Source organism: Heteronotia binoei, chromosome 9 (assembly GCF_032191835.1).
Source record: "Heteronotia binoei isolate CCM8104 ecotype False Entrance Well chromosome 9, APGP_CSIRO_Hbin_v1, whole genome shotgun sequence".
NCBI lineage: Eukaryota > Metazoa > Chordata > Lepidosauria > Squamata > Gekkonidae > Heteronotia > Heteronotia binoei.
The window spans coordinates 93,683,455-93,704,134 of NC_083231.1; the positions used below are offsets into that span (position 1 = coordinate 93,683,455).

General features: G+C 40.4%; 1 protein-coding gene across 1 annotated transcript in view; it reads left to right on the forward strand.

Annotated features, from left to right (window-relative positions):
- STPG2 (sperm tail PG-rich repeat containing 2) overlaps positions 1 to 20,680 on the forward strand; it is a 303,935-nt gene that overhangs the window by 63,273 nt on the left and 219,982 nt on the right. Inside the window, exons 8-10 of the mRNA XM_060247026.1 lie at positions 212 to 365; positions 3,567 to 3,730; positions 6,158 to 6,247. Of these exons, the coding sequence (XP_060103009.1) occupies positions 212 to 365; positions 3,567 to 3,730; positions 6,158 to 6,247 (408 nt within the window). The remainder of the gene's footprint in view (positions 1 to 211; positions 366 to 3,566; positions 3,731 to 6,157; positions 6,248 to 20,680) is intronic.

Genomic DNA, 20,680 nt, shown 5'->3' on the forward strand with positions numbered 1-20,680 from the left:
CATTCAATCATCAATGATCTCCAGTTAAAATAATCTCAGGTAGCAAGGCTGCATGAAGTAGAAAGGGGAAGTGGATGGACTAGTATTCTGGTGTAGCATAGCTTCATACGTTATTGATATAGTACTGTGAAAGTTGTTGTATGTAAATGGAACTCTTTCTGCCCATGAATTTCACTCAGTTGCCTGTTGCTGATTTATTTTGTTTTCTCAGAGATTTACACCTGTGAAATCATCCACCCCAGCTCCTGGCACATATAATGAGACACGCTCTGCTCTTGAGTCCTTGAAGAAAGCATCTAAAAATATCCCATTTGGTCATACCTCAGTTCGATTTACTGAGGACTACAGGCTGAAAAGAACACCAGGTTTGCAATTAATCTACATATGTCCAATGTTAAGTTCATGACCTAATGTAAAGCAAGATAAATAGTCTGCTAAGTTAGCAGTTGATCTTAGATGTATGATTAAGCAATACATTCCGTATTATGATTAATATTCAAATTGAAGTGGAGTCAAATAATATAACTGAGTCCAAGTATTTTTAATATTTTGGGGGGACTGTTAGTGATGGGCATGAACCATCTCACAAACGTTACGTTCATGAAGAATTTTGGTTGGTTTGTGGTTTCAAAGCTGAGGGGGGAGTAGCAAAATGGATAGGGTTAATGGCTTGCAGTGATCTGTTTCACTTCCAAGTGAGTGGAGGAGCAAAACGGATCATGGAAATGGCCTGCAACCATTTAAAGCTAACAGCAGATGGGTGTGCCCATCTGCTATTGGGTTTATTATTTATTTGTTTATTAGACTTATATCCTGCCCTCCCCACTGAAGCAGGTTCAGAGAGGCTTACATATCAATAAAACATAACATAAAACCAATTAAAACAGATATGGACAATAATACATTAAAACATTAAAATAATACAGGTGCTATAACAAAAAGCCCCATGGTGCAGAGTGTTAAAGCTGCAGTACTGCAGTCCTAAGCTCTGCTCACGTCCTGAGTTCGATCCCCGGCTGTAGCTGGGTTTTCAGGTAGCAGGCTCGAGGTTGACTCAGCCTTCCATCCTTCAAAGGTTGGTAAAATGAGTACCCAGCTTGCTGGGGGGAAAGTGTAGATGACTAGGGAAGGCAATGGCAAACTAGTCCGTAAAAGTCTGCCGTGAAAACGTTGTGAAAGCAATGTCACCCCAGAGTCAAAAACGACTGGTGCTTGGACAGGGGACCTTTCCTTTCCTATAACAAACAATCTTAAAATGATGCTGTATTTAATGATGGCGGATAGCTGCTTATCCATTCTGCATCGAATGTCATCTTCAACTATTATATCCAGATATTCCTTTTAAAAATCATAGGATCAAGGTGCTTCAAGGTGGTTCAGATCACTTCATTCAGTGTTGCAATTTAAATGGCCTGAACTGAACTAGGCAGAAGTTCAGTAAATGTTCAGAAAAGTCACCTTCCCCGAACATCAGTTCAAGGGCTCTGAACCAGGCCAAATTAGTGATGATTTTTGGCTCATGAAATGGGTTGTGCCCATCCCTAGTGCAAATTTTTGAGGAAAAAAATGCTACAAAGCTTCATTCTAATATTCTAGGATTTTAAGGGATTTTACTTACTAGTTTAGTGCCTTTTAAAGTTGTTTTCATGGTAGAAAGGCTCTATGTGAGTAAGGATATGCAAATAGCTTGTATCACCAAGGAGCATAATATTCAATATTCAGCTTCTTGCATTTCTATACCTACCTTGAAAAGTTGTTTTCAGTTCATTTTCCTTCTGTTGTCTTCATTTCTTGTTCTGTCCTTGGCTGCAAGTCTTTGCATTTGTCTCCTAATTTATAAGGTGTGTGGGGTACTATTCATCTTCAGCAGAAAAGCCTTTTTTGCTGAGTAACCCATTTTATCATGTTCTCCATTGCTGAAAGAGCTTTCTTGGAGGACATGCAACCCTGTAAGCAGCTAAAGTTGTTACAATGTCTCTGTGCTGCTAGTAGTAGAGCTAAATATTGTTTCTTCCAGTTTTAATACAGGTAGTGCGTTGGAAATCATTTATATTTTAATAACATTTTGTGGTACAAAGCCAAAAATATGTAGTACAGAGAAAACATGAGAGACAGAGACCAGAATCTAACCAAGTCACAGCATATGTCTGTCTATTAAATATAAAATATACCTTAGAATAGGAGCCAACCATGTTCTAGATGTATAAATATGTAATATTAACCAATAATATAATTCTCTTAGAACCCAGCAGGTTCTCTTTGCACATTATCTTAGAGTCCCTCTCTTTGTTCTGTAATGATGGGAAGGGACTATGGTCCAGTGGTAGACCATCTGTTTTGTGTGCAGAAGGTTCTAGATTAAGGTTGCCATCCAAGTGCTGGCAACCAGCGGAAGCTTTTGGGCAGCGGGGAGCACTGGCATTATAATGTAACTTTTGGGCTGAACTTGGAAGTGCCATAATGACTCTCTAGGAATTCACTTAACTCTGTGATTTTCACAGAGACATACAAATTTCTAGTGTACCATGTCATATTTTTGGGGTGCAACAGAAGGAACTGTTGTCCTTCCCCTCAGACTCCTGCTGGTTGCCTGCTACCCCTGAGAGCATGGCAACCCAATTTCTGGACCAGTCTCAACCATCTCCAATGAAAACAGTGAGACAGCAGGTGATATGAAAGACCTTGACCTGAAATCAGGGAAAGCTGCTACCAATCTGAGTAGACAATGCTGACCTTGGTAAACTAATGGTCTGATACAGTATAAGACAGCTTCATTTATGAGTATTTGCTTATGTGAAGGGGAGCACTTGGTACTTCATCCTCTGTAGCGCAATGGCTAAGCTGTTGAACTACTACTCAAGTAGTCCGAGTTTTGCGGCTTGCAATGAACTCGCTAGGTAGCCTTATGCAACCCACTCTCTCTGAGCCTCAGCAACCCTGCTCCTACCTGCCTTTTGCTGATAATGCCTTATAGGGTTTTTGTAATGAGTTCAAGGCAATTTATGTGAAGTATAATATTATAACATTTAAACTTAAAAACAGTAGATAGTGTTTCAGGCCTGGTGATTCTTAAATGAGTTTGATTATATAATGTTCTTTTTAACATACTAAGCTCATAATAGTAATTTTGTTCTTCATTGTGAACACTTGTTATTAAGGTCAACTACGCAATATTTTATTCATTGTTTTTTTTTATCAATTAAGAGGACTTTGCATTAAGTAATTACATTGGGCAGGCAACTGATTCGGAGAACTGAAATACCCAAATCCGTAGAGACCAAGTTGAGTCTTACTCAGTTAAATGCAGGATACATGATAAATGCTAGTGGGATTATGGCTGCAACCAAGTTTGCAGTCCTGCTGCTGCTCAAATTCTGTTGGCTTCAATCATCTTAATTTGGAGCAGACTTGCAGCCATAATTAATATGTATACCTACCGTCACGCTTTGGTAGAAATACAGCATTTTGTCCTACAGTTTTGATTTTGAGTTAACTGTTTATGGTTTAACAGAAAATAGGTAAAGGGTATTTTTTAAGTTTACAAAAATTCTTTTTGTTCTGTGTAGGTCCTGCGTTCTATAATATCCTCAATTACAGCATATCGACAGAAAGTCATAAAAAGACCGCTTTGAAAAAAAAGAAGAAAGATGCATTTGGTTCTTCAGTTCCTAGGCATCTATATTTAGTGAAAAGGGAAGCCTTTACTACTCCTGGGCCCGCTGATTATCAGGTAAATTAGATTTTTGTATTTAAAAAAATAGAGCCCAAATAATCATATCTATATGGCCCAGGCAACCCTGATCTCGTCAGATCTTGAAAGCTAAACAGGGTTGTCCCTGGTTAGTGCTTGGATGGAAGATCACCAAGGAAGTCCTGAGTGGCAAGCAACTGCTGTTTGTGTCTTGTGTTGAAAACCCTATGGGGTCACCATAAGTCAGCTACAGCTTGATGACACTGTCTATCATAATGACTTTAAACTCAAATGGATAGCAGAACCAAATTCTCTGCCTAGTAGATGCATGAAGGCTGCATCCACATGTTTTCACTCCCAAGTGTTTACAAATGATACTTAGTTCTGTCTTTGGAGGACAGGGTATTAGAGATTATTACATGTGATACTAAATGGAACCTCTAAGTTCAGTATGCATCAGAATACATGAGCTGAACAATGCAGGAGGGCTATTATCTTCATGCTGTGCTTGTGTGTTTCCTTGAAGACTGTGACCGATTTCCCACTAGTGTCACTCCGCCCTGAGTCTTATGTCCCCCCCCCCCGCTCAAGTGATCAGTTTCCCATCAGTTGCTACGTGGGCACATTTTGAGCCACAGTAACCTCCAGTTCCCTGTGCCATTTTTAGATGCTGTATTTTCAGGATTACGTTGCTGCACGCAGAATTGGAGGTTGCCACAGCTCAGAATGCACCTGCAGAGCATTTAATGGGAAATCTTTCACTTGCTCCAAGGAAAATAGAAGCCTAGGGGCGGAACTACACTAGTGGGAAATTGGTCTGTGTCTATTTCTTTTGGAATACTGGCCTAGGTAGATTGTTGCATTCACCAGGGTTCTTTCCCCTGCAAAGAAGTCTTACAGCTTCTAGTACAAGCAAATGAGAAAGCTAGCTTTTCTGACTTCTGCTAATCTATTTGGAACTTCAGCATTTTAACTCTGTGTCATACAACACATTTTGCAGGAGGTCTGTGATTACTAGCAAATAGCATGTTGACAAACGTTAAAAAATAGATTGTGATCTGGTCCCGTGGCGAGGGTGGGACGAATTAGACCTTTCTGATTAAAAGCCACCCCTCTGGCTATTGTCACTGGTATGGTAGGAGGAGAATACAGTTACTGTCCAACCCAGCCATCTTTATTCCTTTGCTCTCTCTTCCTCTTCTCTGCCGCACTATTTTCTGGCTGAATGTTGAATCCAAATCAGCATTAATTGAACTTAGTTCTGAGTAAACCTTCATAAGCCTGCCAGTATTGACAAAAGGATTGCATTCTTTGATCGACCCCTTGGGAAGGAACATGCAGCAGCCAAGCTTGATCAGCTAATGGAAGAGGAGGAAGGAGGAAAAGGATTCATATCTATATTTAAGCCAGTGCACTGGTTGACCCAAAAATGGAAACTAGTACAATGGGGTACACAAAGAATGAGAAATTGAATGAGAAAACACTCTTTAAATAAGGCAGGCAGGCATATATGGCTGAAAGGATTAATTAACTTTTAAATGCAGAGAAAATATGTATTTTATTAGAAAATAACTAACATTTCAGCACTCCTAGCTTTACAATCAAGTTAGAAAGCCTCTCCTTCATGCAGCATCAATTAATTAACAAAGAATCTCATTCTGTCTCAAATTCCATATTATCAAACATATTACCTATGACTACCTAAAACCCCCATTAACATTCCCTGACAGCTTAATTTAACAGAATTATAATCATGTGGGGAGAAACAGAACACATATTACCAAATACGTTGGTTGTAGAAACAATTTTCTTCAGCATTTCTCAAATGCAAATAATTTTTTTCCCTTAGGTCTTAATCAAGCTGAGTAGCTAACATATATTATCATTAGAAGTTATTATAGGTAAATTTAGAGATGGGTCTCATGATGGAAGGAGGTGGGGCAAGCTATTAACATTCTTTGAAAGGGTGCAGTATGCAAGATTTCATCTCGATTTTTTAAGTCACGAATAACAAACAAAAAGTATATTTTTTTTCAACACAATGCATAACTATGGGTGTTTGGCATTTCTTTATATTTATTTGTAAAAAAAAAAATGGAACAGAAATAGAAATCATAGTGAGGAGATGTGTGCCAAGGAAGAGAAGAGAATCCACTTAGTTCTGTGCTCATGGGTGGGAGGTTGTAAGCATTTTTGTCTTCATTATTGTTATTTTTTAGTCCCAGGCGTAATAATTCTAGTGGCATGAGCTCATGTGTAGGTGCTTTCACATTAAAATCCTAGAAGAGGCAGGTGTACAGTGGGGCCTCACTTTTGCAGGTGCTAGTGGGGAGACGTTAATCGTATCAGCAAGTGTGCGATAAAGTCAAATTATTGTTGTATAAACAGACCTAATGTAAAGCAAATAATATGCATGAGGGTTTAGATATTTGAAAAAAATAACCCCGGTGTTGTTGAATTTTTCAGTTCAAAGAGACGGCCAGAGCATCACACAAAAAAGCAAAGCAGTTTTCTGTTTTTGTATCGGCTACAGAGAGGATTCCTGTAATTAGCATGGTAAGACAACTCCAGATTTAGCCGTTTTTCCTTTATGTAGCATTCAGTCTCTGTTTTGTTCAAAATGTGGAGTAAAAACTAAAATTACACATCCATATTTTCTCAGTTCCTGCATGCCCTTTCTGTGAAATGTTTCATTTTTAGGAAACTGCACAAAGTCAAGTACCTTTTAAATGTACCATCTAACAGAGAGTAATTTAATGTTCTATCTATAATGAAAGTTAGAAATCCTTTCTAAGTGGAGTAAGCCATTGTAGTCCAAAACATTACCAGTACTTAAATTATCCTCACCCACCCACACCCACCAATATATCTTCAGCAAAGAACTGTGTTGTTAATTAGATAAGCATCTGCCTTCCCTATGGTATATTGCTGAGAGACAGGTGTTTAATTGAGGCTATTTAAGAGAGGCGTTAATTACACTTTGCATCTTGGTCCTAGTGCAAACTTGGGTTGGAAGGCAATAGTTTCTCTCTTGTGCAAGGGATCCAATTTAGAGGGGTAAGCTGTTGGTATTGCAGACTGAATCTGTGGGTGACTGAAGATCAAAAGTCGGTTCAGTAACCTGAGCTTTGTTTGAAAATGTTCATGACTCTGTTGGACTTGCAGAAATACATATATGGAACTGATGACTTTGAATTTGTTAAACCAATCAGTTGTACTAGCATTTATGTTTTGTTAATAAAACAAACTTTTAAAGCTAAAGAAGTCATCTACTTTTAGCTATAACAGGGGTGGCCAGACTGTGGCTCGGGAGCTGCATGTGGCTCTTTCACTCATATTGTATGGCTCTTGAAGCCCCCACTGCCCTGTTGGCTGGCTTGAAGAAAGCTCTTCTCTCTTTGAATAACTTCCTGAAGCCAAGCCTCCTTTCCATGGGCTACTGTTTTTTGCACAATGTGGCTTGGAGAATGCATTTAAAGTTACAGTTGCTTCCTTTCCACCTCTCCATCCTTTCCCATCTATTTGCCTGCCTGCCTTTCAGCTCTCAAACATCTGACATTCATGTCTTGTGGCTCTCAAACATTCAAGGTTTATTCTATGCGGCTCTTATGTTAAGCAAGTTTGACCACCTCTGTGCTATAATGTGTCTTAGCTATATCTTATTAATTTACTTTTGGCCAAAGGTGGGGTTTTCACTGCTACTAGAGGTACCATGTTGCGTCTCAGATGCCGGGACCAGATGCCGTGGGTTGCAGCCCATACACCGGTGATAAGAGGAAGATTTACACACGAAGGAAAATACATACACACTCAAGGATACACAGGGAGGCGCCTGGAAAAAGTTATCAAGTGTTGCGCAAATCAGTCAGAAGCTTCTTCATAACTCAAAAAACTCTTTATTCACTTCTTAGTACATTCTTAGTTCTTGCAAAAGACCCCTCCCAATACCGAGGGCTGCCTTTTATATCTTTCATGACCTCATAACATTCCACCTGTACCAGCCAATTAATTACCCTGTGTATTCTGCCCAGCAGCAGCTCACACATGCGTACAATAAAAAACAACAGCAAGTTTCTTTGAGACATAAATCAAACTAGGCTGCAAAACATCCCGTCTAAGTTCTTATCTCTCTCTGTTCTCAAGCCTGCATTCCAACACATCTTCTCTGTACTTAAACTGAATGAATCCCCACAGTACCAAATAGAAACTCTGGTTAAAACATGGAATATGAAAGAATCCACACTCAAATCTAATACAGAAAAGGCAAATGAGCAGCAAGCCTCTAAAACAATATGGTGTCTGTAGTGTAGAACTGTGATAAAAGATGAATACACCAAAGGTCTTTTTCTGCATGCTGACATTCTAGTTAGGGGTTGGAAGACGTGGTGGATGGCAGTCCAAAGAAGTAATCATCTTTGCCAACCAAGTCAATGTGAGGTAGAGACACAAGGCAATAAGAGGTGTACAGCATGTAGCAGGTCTCTGGAAGCCTTCGGAAAGCAGCAGAAGGCTCATGGAAATAAGAACTTGGGTGATGTGAAGTTAGAAATCAGCCCTTTCCTATCCATCAATTTCTGTCAGAGAGTCAGAATATTCAGCAGAAGGGCTATACTGTAAGATGGAACTATTTAAGCTTGTCTTCAATGGTTAAGGGGAGGTAGCAGATGTCCCACAGCACTGACAATCCCATTGGACAAATATAGATATTCAGAAACATCAACGTGCATCTTGAATTTTATGGTTAAAATGTGTGGAATTGATTTTATTGTATATTGTTTTTAATATTCTATGTGGTTTTTAACTGTTGTTAGCCACCCTGAGCCCATTAGGGGAGGGTGGGATATATATTTGATAAAATAAATAAATATCATAAAACAGTTTTTAAAATATCAGTAATGAGCCACAAAACAACATAAAACAGAGGCCTATTACTATGTTCATAAAGAATTCTCAGTCTTGAACCAAGCCATACAAACAGCTAAAGTCAGACAGAAACCTTTAGTTAAAAATTTTAAAGAAATGTTTTGCCCTGGGGACTAAAGGAGAGCAAGTTAGGTGCCAGGTGAGCATCTATGCTTGGGGTGACCAAACTGCGTCTGTTTCACACATATTGTATGGCTTTTGAAGCCCCCATTGCCCTGTTGGCCGACTTAGAGAAGGCATTTCTCTCTTTAAATCACTTCTCCAAGTCAAGCCAGCTGATGGCTCGGAGAATGCATTTAAAGTTCCTTCCTTCCTTCCTTCCTTCCTTCCTTCCTTCCTTCCTTCCTTCCTTCCTTCCTTCCTTCCTTCCTTCCTTCCTTCCTTCCTTCCTTCCTTCCTTCCTTCCTTCCTTCCTTCCTTCCTTCCTTCCTTCCTCCCACATCTGACGTTCATGTCTTACAACTCTCAAACATCTGACTTTATTCTATGTGACCCTTATGTTAAGCAAGTATGACCATCCCTGCTTGATGGGGACAGCATTGAGAAGGGATGCCAGCACTGAAAAGTCCTATCTCTGGTTGCTACCAGCATGCTCTCTGCAAGTGGAGGCATAGAGAACAGAGCTTGTAAGGGAAGTGACTGACAGACTGGACAGTATAGGGAGATGGTTCTTTCAAATTCACTAGCTCTAAACTGTTTGGGACTTAAAAGCTGGAACCAGCACTTTGCAATAGATGCACAGCCAGTTATTTATGGAGCATCAGTTTTCACACCACACTGCTACTTGTGATTTATCTTGACTAGAATATTAAGACAAGAGACTTCCATGTTTTACAACTTCTTATGGAAGAAGATGTGATTGTTGACTGTAGCATTTTTGCAACTAACATTCATGACAGACGGCCCATTAGTCTTTACTTAGTATATAATGATGACCAGATGCTCAGAAATTTAGGCTTCTGGTTTGTGAAATGAATGACTGTTAACTATGCCAGCAACAAAAGCATTATTATATATGAATCCAAGATTGTACACAATAATGATATTTAGTAGAAAATGTATGTATGTAAATTATGTACTTTGGTAGAAAACAGCATAATTATTGACACATCATTAACAATACTATTTCCACGTTTTTATGCTTCTGTTTTTATTTTGTAGTATAAATGCACAAATGAAAAATCTTTAGCAGTAAATGAAAAGTATAGGCAATATGCATGGAAGCAAGGTACCTAATTTATTTTGGACATGTCTGAATAAAAGTGTAATTGATATTGTCTTGATATTATAACAAGATATTCTGTTGTTATCTTTTGTACCCAAGATTAATAGTTTTCTCCCACCTAAAATCCTTGCTCCCCCCAGCCATTCATCTGTGTCATTGTGGTCTGAGATCATCTTTATTTGTGCCTGGAGTGGCTTGATTGCCACCTTATCTGTGGCTGCTGTCATGTCACTCAGTGAATGTTCCATAATACCGTAAGTGTGGGTTTGGTTTACACCATGTTTCTATTAACAGAAGCAGTACTTTTCTGAAGAGTGTGTGTTTTGTAAATGTGGTATGTTGATGCTTTCATGGAATTTCATGGCAGTAATAAAAAAACGGTGGCAAAATGACATCAGGTACATATAAAAGGAATGTGATACAACTAGTGATAGTTGATTGGTTTGGTTGTCTGTTGCTCCCCACGTTTCCCTTTTCTTGCCTATTGTGCTCTGGAACTCTGGGACCTCCTCCCTGTTGCTGAATCTAATGAAATGAACTACTTGGCTGTGGCTAACAGCTTCTGCAAGTGATCAGTTCTCCATTATACCCTATGGGAACTGGTCTCCATAGAGTATAATGGAGTGCCCAGCAGATATTTCGCTCCCCCCTTTCTGATGACCCTGAAGTGGGCAGAAGGCCTCCAAACTGGGGGATCCTCTGCCCCCAACTGGATTGGCAACCCTAGAATTATGGTGATATCTTCCTCCTCCTCCTCCTGTTTCAGCTTGGAATGCATTCTTGCAATGGTGTGTTAGTTTTAGATTATGTTTGTGGACCCAGAGCTGAAAGTGGATGTGGAGATGGTGAAGTGCCCCACAAACTGATCATATTGCAAGAAGACAATGCACAACCTTATGAAATGGCCACAGCTTTATTGGTTACAGCAGCTGCAAGAGCCTTGGCATAGCATGGCACCAAATAGATCCAGGCATCGGCTGACCCACCTGCTGGCCAATGCAAGTCATCCCCTTACCCTGAGCCTGCCTGCTAGGGGAGGGGATAAACCCAGCTATGGCAAGATGCTGAGATCCCCAAGGATGGTGGCCACTGTGTGGATTGCCCTGCCACTTGAGAGTGAGGGTGTCTTGAGAGTCCCTGAACTGGGCATGCCCCTTGAACCCTCACTCCAAAATCCCTTAAAGAGATCCCCCAATTTTGGGGAAAACTGGGCATACAGGTCGCTTTTCCGTGAAATGGATCTGGCCCCATACTGGTACCATCAAAGGTATCAGCGTGGGGCCAGATCCTTTGTGACAAAAGGAATAAACAAGTATAACAACCACAAATAGAAATAACCCTGATGGCAAGCACATGCAAAATACAGGTAGGTTGAGCAGGTAAATGCAGAACTGGCCCTGGATTGCACTGCAAGACTCTTTAAATCTGGACTTGTCCACCCCACCAGTTGTACCAGGCCATGTCTGATTGGCCCAGGTGGGGGGCAGTTCCGTCACTAAAGGTGTGCCATCAATACCATATTAAGAAGTTTTCTGCTGCTCATATATATCTATGAGCTTCTAGGGTTGCCAGGAAAGGTGTCCTACCTAGTATCAACATAGGGTTGCCAAGTCCAGTTCAAGAAATATCTGGGGGCTTTGGGGGTGGAACCAGAAGCAAGGTTGTGACAAGCATTACTGAACTCCAAAGGGAGTTCTGGCCATCACGTTTAAAGGGATTGCACACCTTTTAAATGCCTTCCCTCCACTGCAAATAATGAAGGATAGGGACACCTTCTTTTGGACCCCCTGGTCCAATCCTTTTGAAACTTGGAGGGTATTTTGGGGAGAGGCACAGGATGCTATGCTGAAAATTTGGTGCCTCTACTTCAAGACACAGCCCGCCCCAGATACCTATGGATTAATTCTCCATTATACCCTATGGGAATTGGTCTCCATAGGGAATAATGGAGTGCCCAGCAGACATTTCCCTCCCCCTGGTTTCTGATGGCCCTGAAGCGGGGGGAGGGCCTCCAAACCAGGGGAATCCCATGCCACCACCTGGGGATTGGCAACACTAATCAATGAGGGCCCATTTGGTTGTTCTGTGATTGCTTCTGTTGTTTGGAATGGACTCCCAAGGGAGGAGAGGGTAATTTTTAAAAGGCTCTGTAAGGCTGCTGTTTTCACCAGGTCTTTTGCTGGAATGTAGGCATTGTGCTGCATGATGCTTTGTGTTGTTAGGTATTATTAGGTTTTATTAGGTCTCTCTGTGTGTTGGGGAGTGTTTTGTGGTTTTACTGTTATTATGTATGGTAAGCTGACTTGGGGATAAGTGGGATATAAATGTTATAAATAAATAAAGAATCTATATGGAAAATCAGTAGAATAAACAGAGGAAGGTAGGAACAGGTAAAAAGTACTTAAGCAGCAGTAGGGGGGTGGGGAAAGGAGGCTGTAAATCTCTGCATAAAGCAGAAACAAAGCCACAGCTAAGCTGAAAATATTTTTGCTTCTCTGCAAGCTACCCTTTCACTTCAGAAATGTTTCTGGGCTGAAATTCAGTGGTCTTTTTACTGTATATATTTTTTTTGCTTGGGGCAGGATGTATAAGCTTGAAGAAACCTGCAACTATAACAGGTTAGGGATTTTAGCAGGTTTGCATGCATAACTGTTCTGTTTTTATTTTATTTTTTAAGTTTTTATTCTTAAATTAGGACAGCGTATAAAGGACCCTGTAACTCTGTAATGCTTTTATGTGATTAAAAACAAATTATAAACTTCTGTAGTGAAAATGGTCCCTATTAAATTTGACTAGAAGCTATCGGATGTAATCTGCTATTATTATGCTGCTCTAATGAGAACTGGTGGTAGGTTGCCATTAGACTGTTAATAGTGCACTGTACCACACAGCTATATAGGTATCATTAAATATAGAGTGTTTATCGCCTCTAAATAGTATCAATTTGTTATGGAGAGAGGTTGCTCTCGTATAGGTCTGTAGTTTGCCCATCTTGGGATTTTAGCTACTGCTGTAATAACCCTAATGCATATGAATCCAACATGGATTTGTTACTTTTCCCATGATTTTTGTATTTCTGGTAGAATTTTGTAATGTTCAGTTAACACACAGAAATTGCATACCTCAGAGAGAGAATTGAATTGTTTCTGCTCAGCAACACCACCTCTTCCTCTTGTTCACTGGGGTGCCAGAAACAAATTGGGCAACCCCTGTTGGCACTAATGACTCAGAATATTTCCTGCTAAACAGAGTCTTATGTCTAGCACTCATATCTGCATTGCCAGTTAGAGGCTGTATGGAATTGTTATGCCTCCCATGACACCTTTATAAGTGAATGTGGGCGAGATCTGTTACAAATTGGCAACTTTGAGCTATCATGCTCCAGAGATGGTGAACCTACCCACTGCCCCTTCCTGTTGTCACACTTCAGATCCTTGTGGAATCAACTCCCAGAGGAGGTGCGGGCCCTGCGGAACCTTGATCAGTTCCGCAGGGCCTGCAAGACCACCCTTTTCAAACAGGCATTCATGAACGGCTGACCAAGTCCACAAAGAAACATCAAAATGGTCCAGTCTGGAGATCCGCCATCATTCACAAACTGACAGGCATAGCGTCGATTAATAACGGTACTGTCAGATCTAACTTAATGTTTTTAGACTTAGTAACTGTTTTAACTAATGTATTAATCGGTTTGGGGTTAATTTAATGTTTTGTTAAATGTATTGTTGTTTTGCTGTTGTTAGCCGCCCTGAGCCTGCTTGGCGGGGGAGGGCAGGATATAAATAAAATTTTACTTACTTACTTACTTACTAGATAGCAAGACTAAACAGGCATGGTGTTTTTCTAGAGATCGGGGTTAAAAAAAAATTAAGAAAATTTAATAAATTAGTAAAAAAAAGTATGCATGTTCTGTTCAAGCAATCAGACTGAGCAAGGGAAAAATAATTGGTGAAAACATTCAATTCCCTATACTTTGACCTTATCCTAAATGATGTTTAATTGAGACAGGCTAGGTTTGCTCAAAGTAGCAGTTGTTTAAAGTACATCATTACCTTAGTTCTCATGGGTGGGACTTCCTCCCATTGTCCCTTGCCTGCATGGACAAGATGGAGTCTCTAGGTGTATCCCTCATGAGAAGCTGGAAGCAAAGTGTAAGAGAGTTGGGAAAGGTCTTCCCTGGGAAAGTGCACTACCTTAATCCTTTCACCTCCTGAAGAAGGAAGGGAGAGATAGAGTCTGCCCAACCAGCCCCATGCCACACTCAGTTTGGCCAGGAATCTCCTTTGCCTTATGCAGCTCAGCCAAGCCACGTGGCTGCTTCATCATGCTACAGAGCACTTTTGCAGGCTGTGTGCTTCCTTCCCCACCCCATACGGGTCTGCAGCCTTAGGGAGAGGGCTGCCCCTTGCTTAGAGCCAGGCTGGCAGAAGGGGAGCCCTCTGGGACATTGCCTCCCCCCCCCAGGACTTTTCCCAGTGCCCTTAATGGCCAGTCTGCCTCTGGGTCTTGAGTTAGGGGGTAGTGTGATTCACAGTGATGATAATAAAAGATGTTATTTGAAAATCAAGGGACAATATTGGGGAGAGTGAGACTGTATCCTTTATGTATAGGAAAATGGCAAGTAAAGTTTTGAATTCACAAGAGTGTATTCTTTATGTATAAGAAAACGCCAAATAATGTCTTGAATTCTGAGGTGTGGAGAAATAGTCAACAGAGTCAAATGCCTTGAACGGAATCAGACCATTGATCTCTTCAGGCCTGAAATGGTCTACCATACAACATCTGCCTGTCGCTCCCTGGGGTTTGAAGCTTAATCTTGCACAGCTCCGCTGCTCAATATCCTTTGACTGGAGATTCTGGGGACTGAACTAGAAACCTTCTTGTACAACATATGTACTGTGCCACTGAAATATAGTCTTACTCTTTTTTCAGATCCTTTGTATGTACTTGTGCAATGTTGGACTATGAAAAAGAAGTGAGAGTTCAGCAAATCATTAGAATGCTAATCAAGCCCTGCATGGTTTGAGAAAATTCTAATTGTAACAGATTGTACTAAAATGGAACAATCCCTGATGCGTTCCTATATGTTTCTTCCTCATTTGCGGGGCTAATGAAGGAATAAGATTTATATACATGTCAGATCAAAAATAAACCTTTAATAGGCTTATTCTGGTTCTTTTTCCTAATTTCAGAAACATTATGTCAGTCATGCTGTTTTATCAATTTTCACTTAAAAAGCATCGTGCCAGACCCTGCTGTGTGACTATCCCTTATCCCCTCCAAACTTGCAAGTTTCCACTATTTCACTTCATTACCCATCCTTCGTCTGTTGCTTTGAATTAAAATACATTTCTTTCGATCAAAGAAAGCAATTGCATTAAAACTTCATTTAACCAGATCATTTGAGCCCCAGAATTTGGTTAGGAACCAATGAAATTCCATTGTAGGGCAGTTGTAATCCTGTTTCTATGAGCTTGAAAAGACATAGCAGACAGACACAAAAGGGCAATTACTGAGCAGAAGGACTTGGGTAGTTATTGCTGACTGAGGTATTTATCTATTGAAAACTTTTGCATGATTTCATATGCGACAATTTAATATTCATTTTATGAAATGAATTACCCTATTAACTTACAATAGCGTAATAGTATTTTATGTTCATCTTGCGCTGTGATGCCATATGGCAGTGGAGAGCCGAAGCTCTCCAAACATTTATGTGTTTCTTTTGTTTTGTTTTCTGATAGTAAATTATCCTTCCAGGAATTTGAAAAGTGCCTCTGTGCTGTGCATTAATCTCAAAGATGTTACCTGTCAAACAAGACGGGGTATTCCAGCAGGATTTGCTGCTAGTCCACTATGAGGGGGAGGTGGGGAGTGGCCAGGTAAAACTAGTGGCTGATCAGGGCTTTAAACGCCTTCTAAGTAGTCAGTGGGGCAGTTGGGCATGGTGGGAAATGGCTGAAAAAGCAGGTGCATTATGTCTGTCAGGCAGAAATAACCTTTCTAGTCACGTACTTTAAGAAAAAGTTTTGCTAAAGAGGAGCTACGTGCAAAGCATAAAACATTAGTACTGAGTGAAATGAGAACAATTATATCAAAATGTCTCCAGTTCTGGGATTGTGGCACTTAGAATGTTTCCAGTAATCAACAGCTCCCTCAACCTTTCCTCGGTTGTTAATGCAAGTGTTATCAATTAGTCTTTCAGAAGCCTCTTGCTGTCTTTGTATAATGGCAGAAGCACGAAACAGGCCTGCAAATGATGTGCCATGAAGTCAAGCTAGAAGTTACTCTTGCCATCCTAATATTAACGATCCAAGAATATTAAACTGCTGGTGTCTATTTGATTTATGGAGAGAAGGGAACAGATATCTTGTCACCGAGAATGGAGTTTCAGAACTGTAATGCTTTCGTTTTGCTCCCACCTAACTGCTGTTTTAGGCCTTGAATGTTTAAAAGCTCTAATGATGTGAGTATTGCCCCATAACTTTTCTCTTCAGGCGTTGAACTTCACTGGCCGATGTCAAAGTGGTCCTGTGTTTCCAAGGTGTCACGGTCTCTCTGCCTGCCATTGGTTTTATTGCTCATGTGTCACAGAAGCGATGGGCAACCTTTGCCTAAGTAAATGTATGCTAACAGGGAGTGGGGAAACACTATTGTAAGCCAAAATGCCCTCAAAACGAGGTTGGGGAATTATCAGGTGGGCACCTGGCTTAATCAGGATCTTTTACCTGTGATACAGGATTCCACATCCAGAAATTAATGCTTAAAAATATTAGGGACTATAATTAAGTAAAACAATTAAAAAATTTTCAGAAAAATATAGGCTTTCATACAAGATAAAATACTCATAAAATCATACACACAGTCCTAAGAAAAATAGATAGAGAGATAGGGGAACACATAGGTAGACAAACAGGGTGATATTTACCGACCGTAGTCTCCAAGGAAGGCTCCAATGGCGATGAGCGAGGAAGTGGGAGAGGGGACCCGAAACTTGGCCTCAGAATCGAGGATGGATCTAGACAGCGGAATTGGGATACTGCTAGAAGCACACCTGTGGGTAGCTAGTCTACAGGTTATAAGAACTACCTTGAGCCCTTAGGGAATGGGAGGTACGAGGGAGGAGGAAGGTGGTCAGCTGATGCATGACCTCATAAAAAGGGGAGGCTTCTCAGTGACTATAAGGGCTGGACTACTGCGAGAGCCAATAGAAAGTTCGTTGGTGTCACCTAATTGGGTGCCCATTTCTGACCAATGAACAAACTTGGATTCTGGATACCTAAGTGAACTATCAGGTTGAAATGGACCAGGGTGGGGATGCTCCAAGGGGACAACAAAGAGAAGAATGGGGGAAATCACTGGGTGGAGGTATGCTTGAGTTATCTAAAAGGTGAAAATAGAGGGCCAAATTGTTATCTAAGGTAACACCCGGTTTACACAAAGGAACTTGGCTTTGGCTGAAGATGGTCTTCCTCTTCTTGGTGCCAGTCTTTGTCTTGGGTTCCGTTGGACAAAGGTAGTGGTGGTTGGGCGATTAACCACGCCTGGGGTGGGTTGATTGCCTACAATCACAGGTGACATCTGGTGAGTACGTGAGTCATCCGCTTAGCTAGAATGGAGTCTGGCCTGGTAGGAAGATGGCTGCGTATGGTGTTAGCCCTCCATGGTGGATTCCATGGTCAGTGCTTCAAAACCGTTCGCCTGGATAGCTCCTGGCAGTGCAGTCTTGTACCATTCTCGAGTGCCTCCGTAGTGTTGTGGCTGCTAGTACTGCATAAGTCCCTTTTGCTCCTGGATAGGTTTACTCACACTCTCTGGCCAGACGTGTGCGAGCTACTTCTCCAGGTGCTCTGGCAACCAAGTTGGTGACTGCGATGTTCTTTAAGGGGTTTTTCCTCACACTATGCCAAATCAAACTCGGTACTTTATACTGTGTATCCTGACTTGGGTATGGGACATCACCAGTAGTTCATAAATTCAGAGAGGAGTAATTGCATAGTTTTGTTATATGCACAATAAAAGGGAGAAATGTTGATTTTGCTGGATAGTGTGTTAAGTTTTGGTCTGTGATTCCTGGGTTCAGTTTCTGCATTGTCTGCAGACACATTAACAGACTTGTCTTTTTCACCTATGCCCCTTATGTCAAATAGGAATAATCTCTAAAGGCCGTTTTAGAGATATGAGATGAGGCATTTAAAATTCATTCTTAATGGTTACAGCATGTGTTTGTATCCTTCCTGTTATCTTTTGTCTTCCCCTCTTATGCCTATCTTTAATCCTTATCTATTCTAGATGGAGCTGCTGAAATGGTTCCTGTTTCTATGCCATTCCTAAACATTTCCTTATGTATCCTGTTATTGCACTTTTTAAATCTAGTTCAAACTGTTTGTTTTCCTGAACACAAATAGCTCTACCATTTTTACATGTTGTCAGACTCTACTGAGTGTCTTAGCTTTTTATTTTTCTCAAACTATATGCTCAGCATGTAGAGAAATATCTTGGACACTGCAGGCTCCAGACAATACTATATGAGGTATATGTAAATACACAAAACCCCCATAGCTTTCATTAAGTATATACCTTCAAGTGCCTCAGTAGTGCTTTCCCATTATTATTTTAATCTTTTAGATAAAAAAAACCAGATGTTGAATTGCCACAAACCACCTAATTAATGAATACCCACGTTGGGACTTGAAGCTTATGTTCTTTTCATTGCATTAGAATGTAGTCTAATTATGGCTATTAGCATAAGCAATAAACTAATAGTACCAGGTGTATGTTTTTTTTTGTCAAACTTCAGTCATTATGCTTCCCCCAGTGGAAGTAACTGCTGGCTATATGGGAAATAATGACCATATAGTTAAGCATTATTATTGATAGGAGCAATTCTTAGAGTGAGGTGTCCATAGTAAGAATGGTAATGGACACAGTTTTTGCATCCCCAAAATTGGCTGTTCTGTAAATTTGACTTGTATTTCTATATTTTATAGGATTATATAATATATGTATTCGTTAGTTATATAACACAACAGTGTTGTGGATATGTATTTCTGTCAACTGGCATAAATATTTGACTGGATCAAGAAAAATTCAAATGCTTGTGCATATTCCATTGATATATTGATTTTAGTAAAAGCTGTTTATCTTTTTTTCTGTCTTTCTATAATAATTGGGCTTGTTTTCTGACAGCACTTCTCATATGCATGGTTTTTGGAGTTTCTTTTCAAAAGTATTGCTGTTAGTTTCACTTGCCCTTTAGGCAGATTTACTGCATTACAGATTTACTGTATTTGCTGATACTCATGTGGGCAGTTAATATCTTTCTTTTGATTTTGGTAATGATAAGTGTGTATAAATAAAGCTGCAATCTTTGTTTCAGTTCTCTGGGTTCATCTGTGCATAGCTGTTTCAGACGTCTTCTGTACTTCTTGGGTGATGGATGGTGACTTTCCTTAGGCTCCACATGAAATATACAGCCAAGCAGAGACCTCTAGTTATTCATCCTTTGGACATTCCCATTTTTATGTTAATTACTCCTATGACCGCTTCAATAGACAAAATGGCTCTAACAGTCCTGAGAGCCAGTTTGGTGTAGTGGTAAGTACATAGACTCTTATCTGGGAGAACTGGATTTGATCTCACTCTTCCACATGCAGCTGCTGGAATGATCTTGGGTCAGCTGTTCTGACTTAAGAGCAGTTTCTGTCAGAGCTCTCTGAACCCCACCTGCCTCACAAGGTGTCTGTTGTAGGGATGGGAAGGGAAAGGAGATTGTAAGCCACTGTGAGTGAAGGGTGGGATATAAATCCAATCTCCTCCTCTTTCTCGGTTCTGTTTGCCTTGTACCTCTCAGTATCTATTTTGTTTCTTTGTCCATTTACGTACCATTCAGTGTTTCTTATCATCAGTAGCTTGCTGTTAGCACATGGCTGCTGATTACACAACCTATGAACTGTATGCATTGCTGTTCATACTTGGTGCAAAGTGTGATTTACATTACACACCATTTGATATCTGGTTTTTCTTGGGGGGGGGGTCATTCATGTATTTTCAGAAAAAATCTAGGAGAAGCTAGTTGAGGACTGTTACCCTGTCCATGGATCAGTCCTAACTTAATGTTTGCCTGCTTTTGAAATCTGAAGACCCTTGTTGAGCTCTCACTGCATGATGTGCAGTAACACTTGTAATGGCAGTTGGTATTTCCATATTACCACTTTACAACTTTGATTGCCATTTGTGTTGGGTAGGGGGAAATGTAGGATGCCATGATGGGGTAGGTATCTCTCATAGGTGTTCTCATTTCCAAAGCGTCTTCATGCGGGGGGAGGGATAATAAGGAATTTGCTGCTGGAATTAGAGACTTTTCCAGCCCATCCTGTTCTTACAAACTACATGGATTGAATTTTTTCTAGTCATCTCCACGTTGGTGGTGCAGATAAAGTTGATATGAGGGGCCAGTACGGGTGATGCAGTTTATACTTCTGGAGAACAGCCTGACTTTACGGGCTTGTTTGCTATAAGTCAACTCTGAAAGCTGTAACTGTGCTCTTCCCTTTAAAATGTGTTTCATCTTTTGATCTAAATGTGAACAGAATTTATTTTGGTGCCAGTCTTCCTGCAAAAATCTACAGCAGCATTTATAGCAAGGAGGACTTGACATGTGTCTCTAGCAACCAGCTGCTTAGGATCCTCACTTCTTGCTGTTTAGAAAGTCAATTTATTTTTGCACAAGTTATGCACATATAAATAAATCTGAGACTATCACAAAATGAGACACAGTAATCAACTCTCACTCAGCAGTTGGCAGCTATTAATTGCCATTTACACACATTTAAATGCAA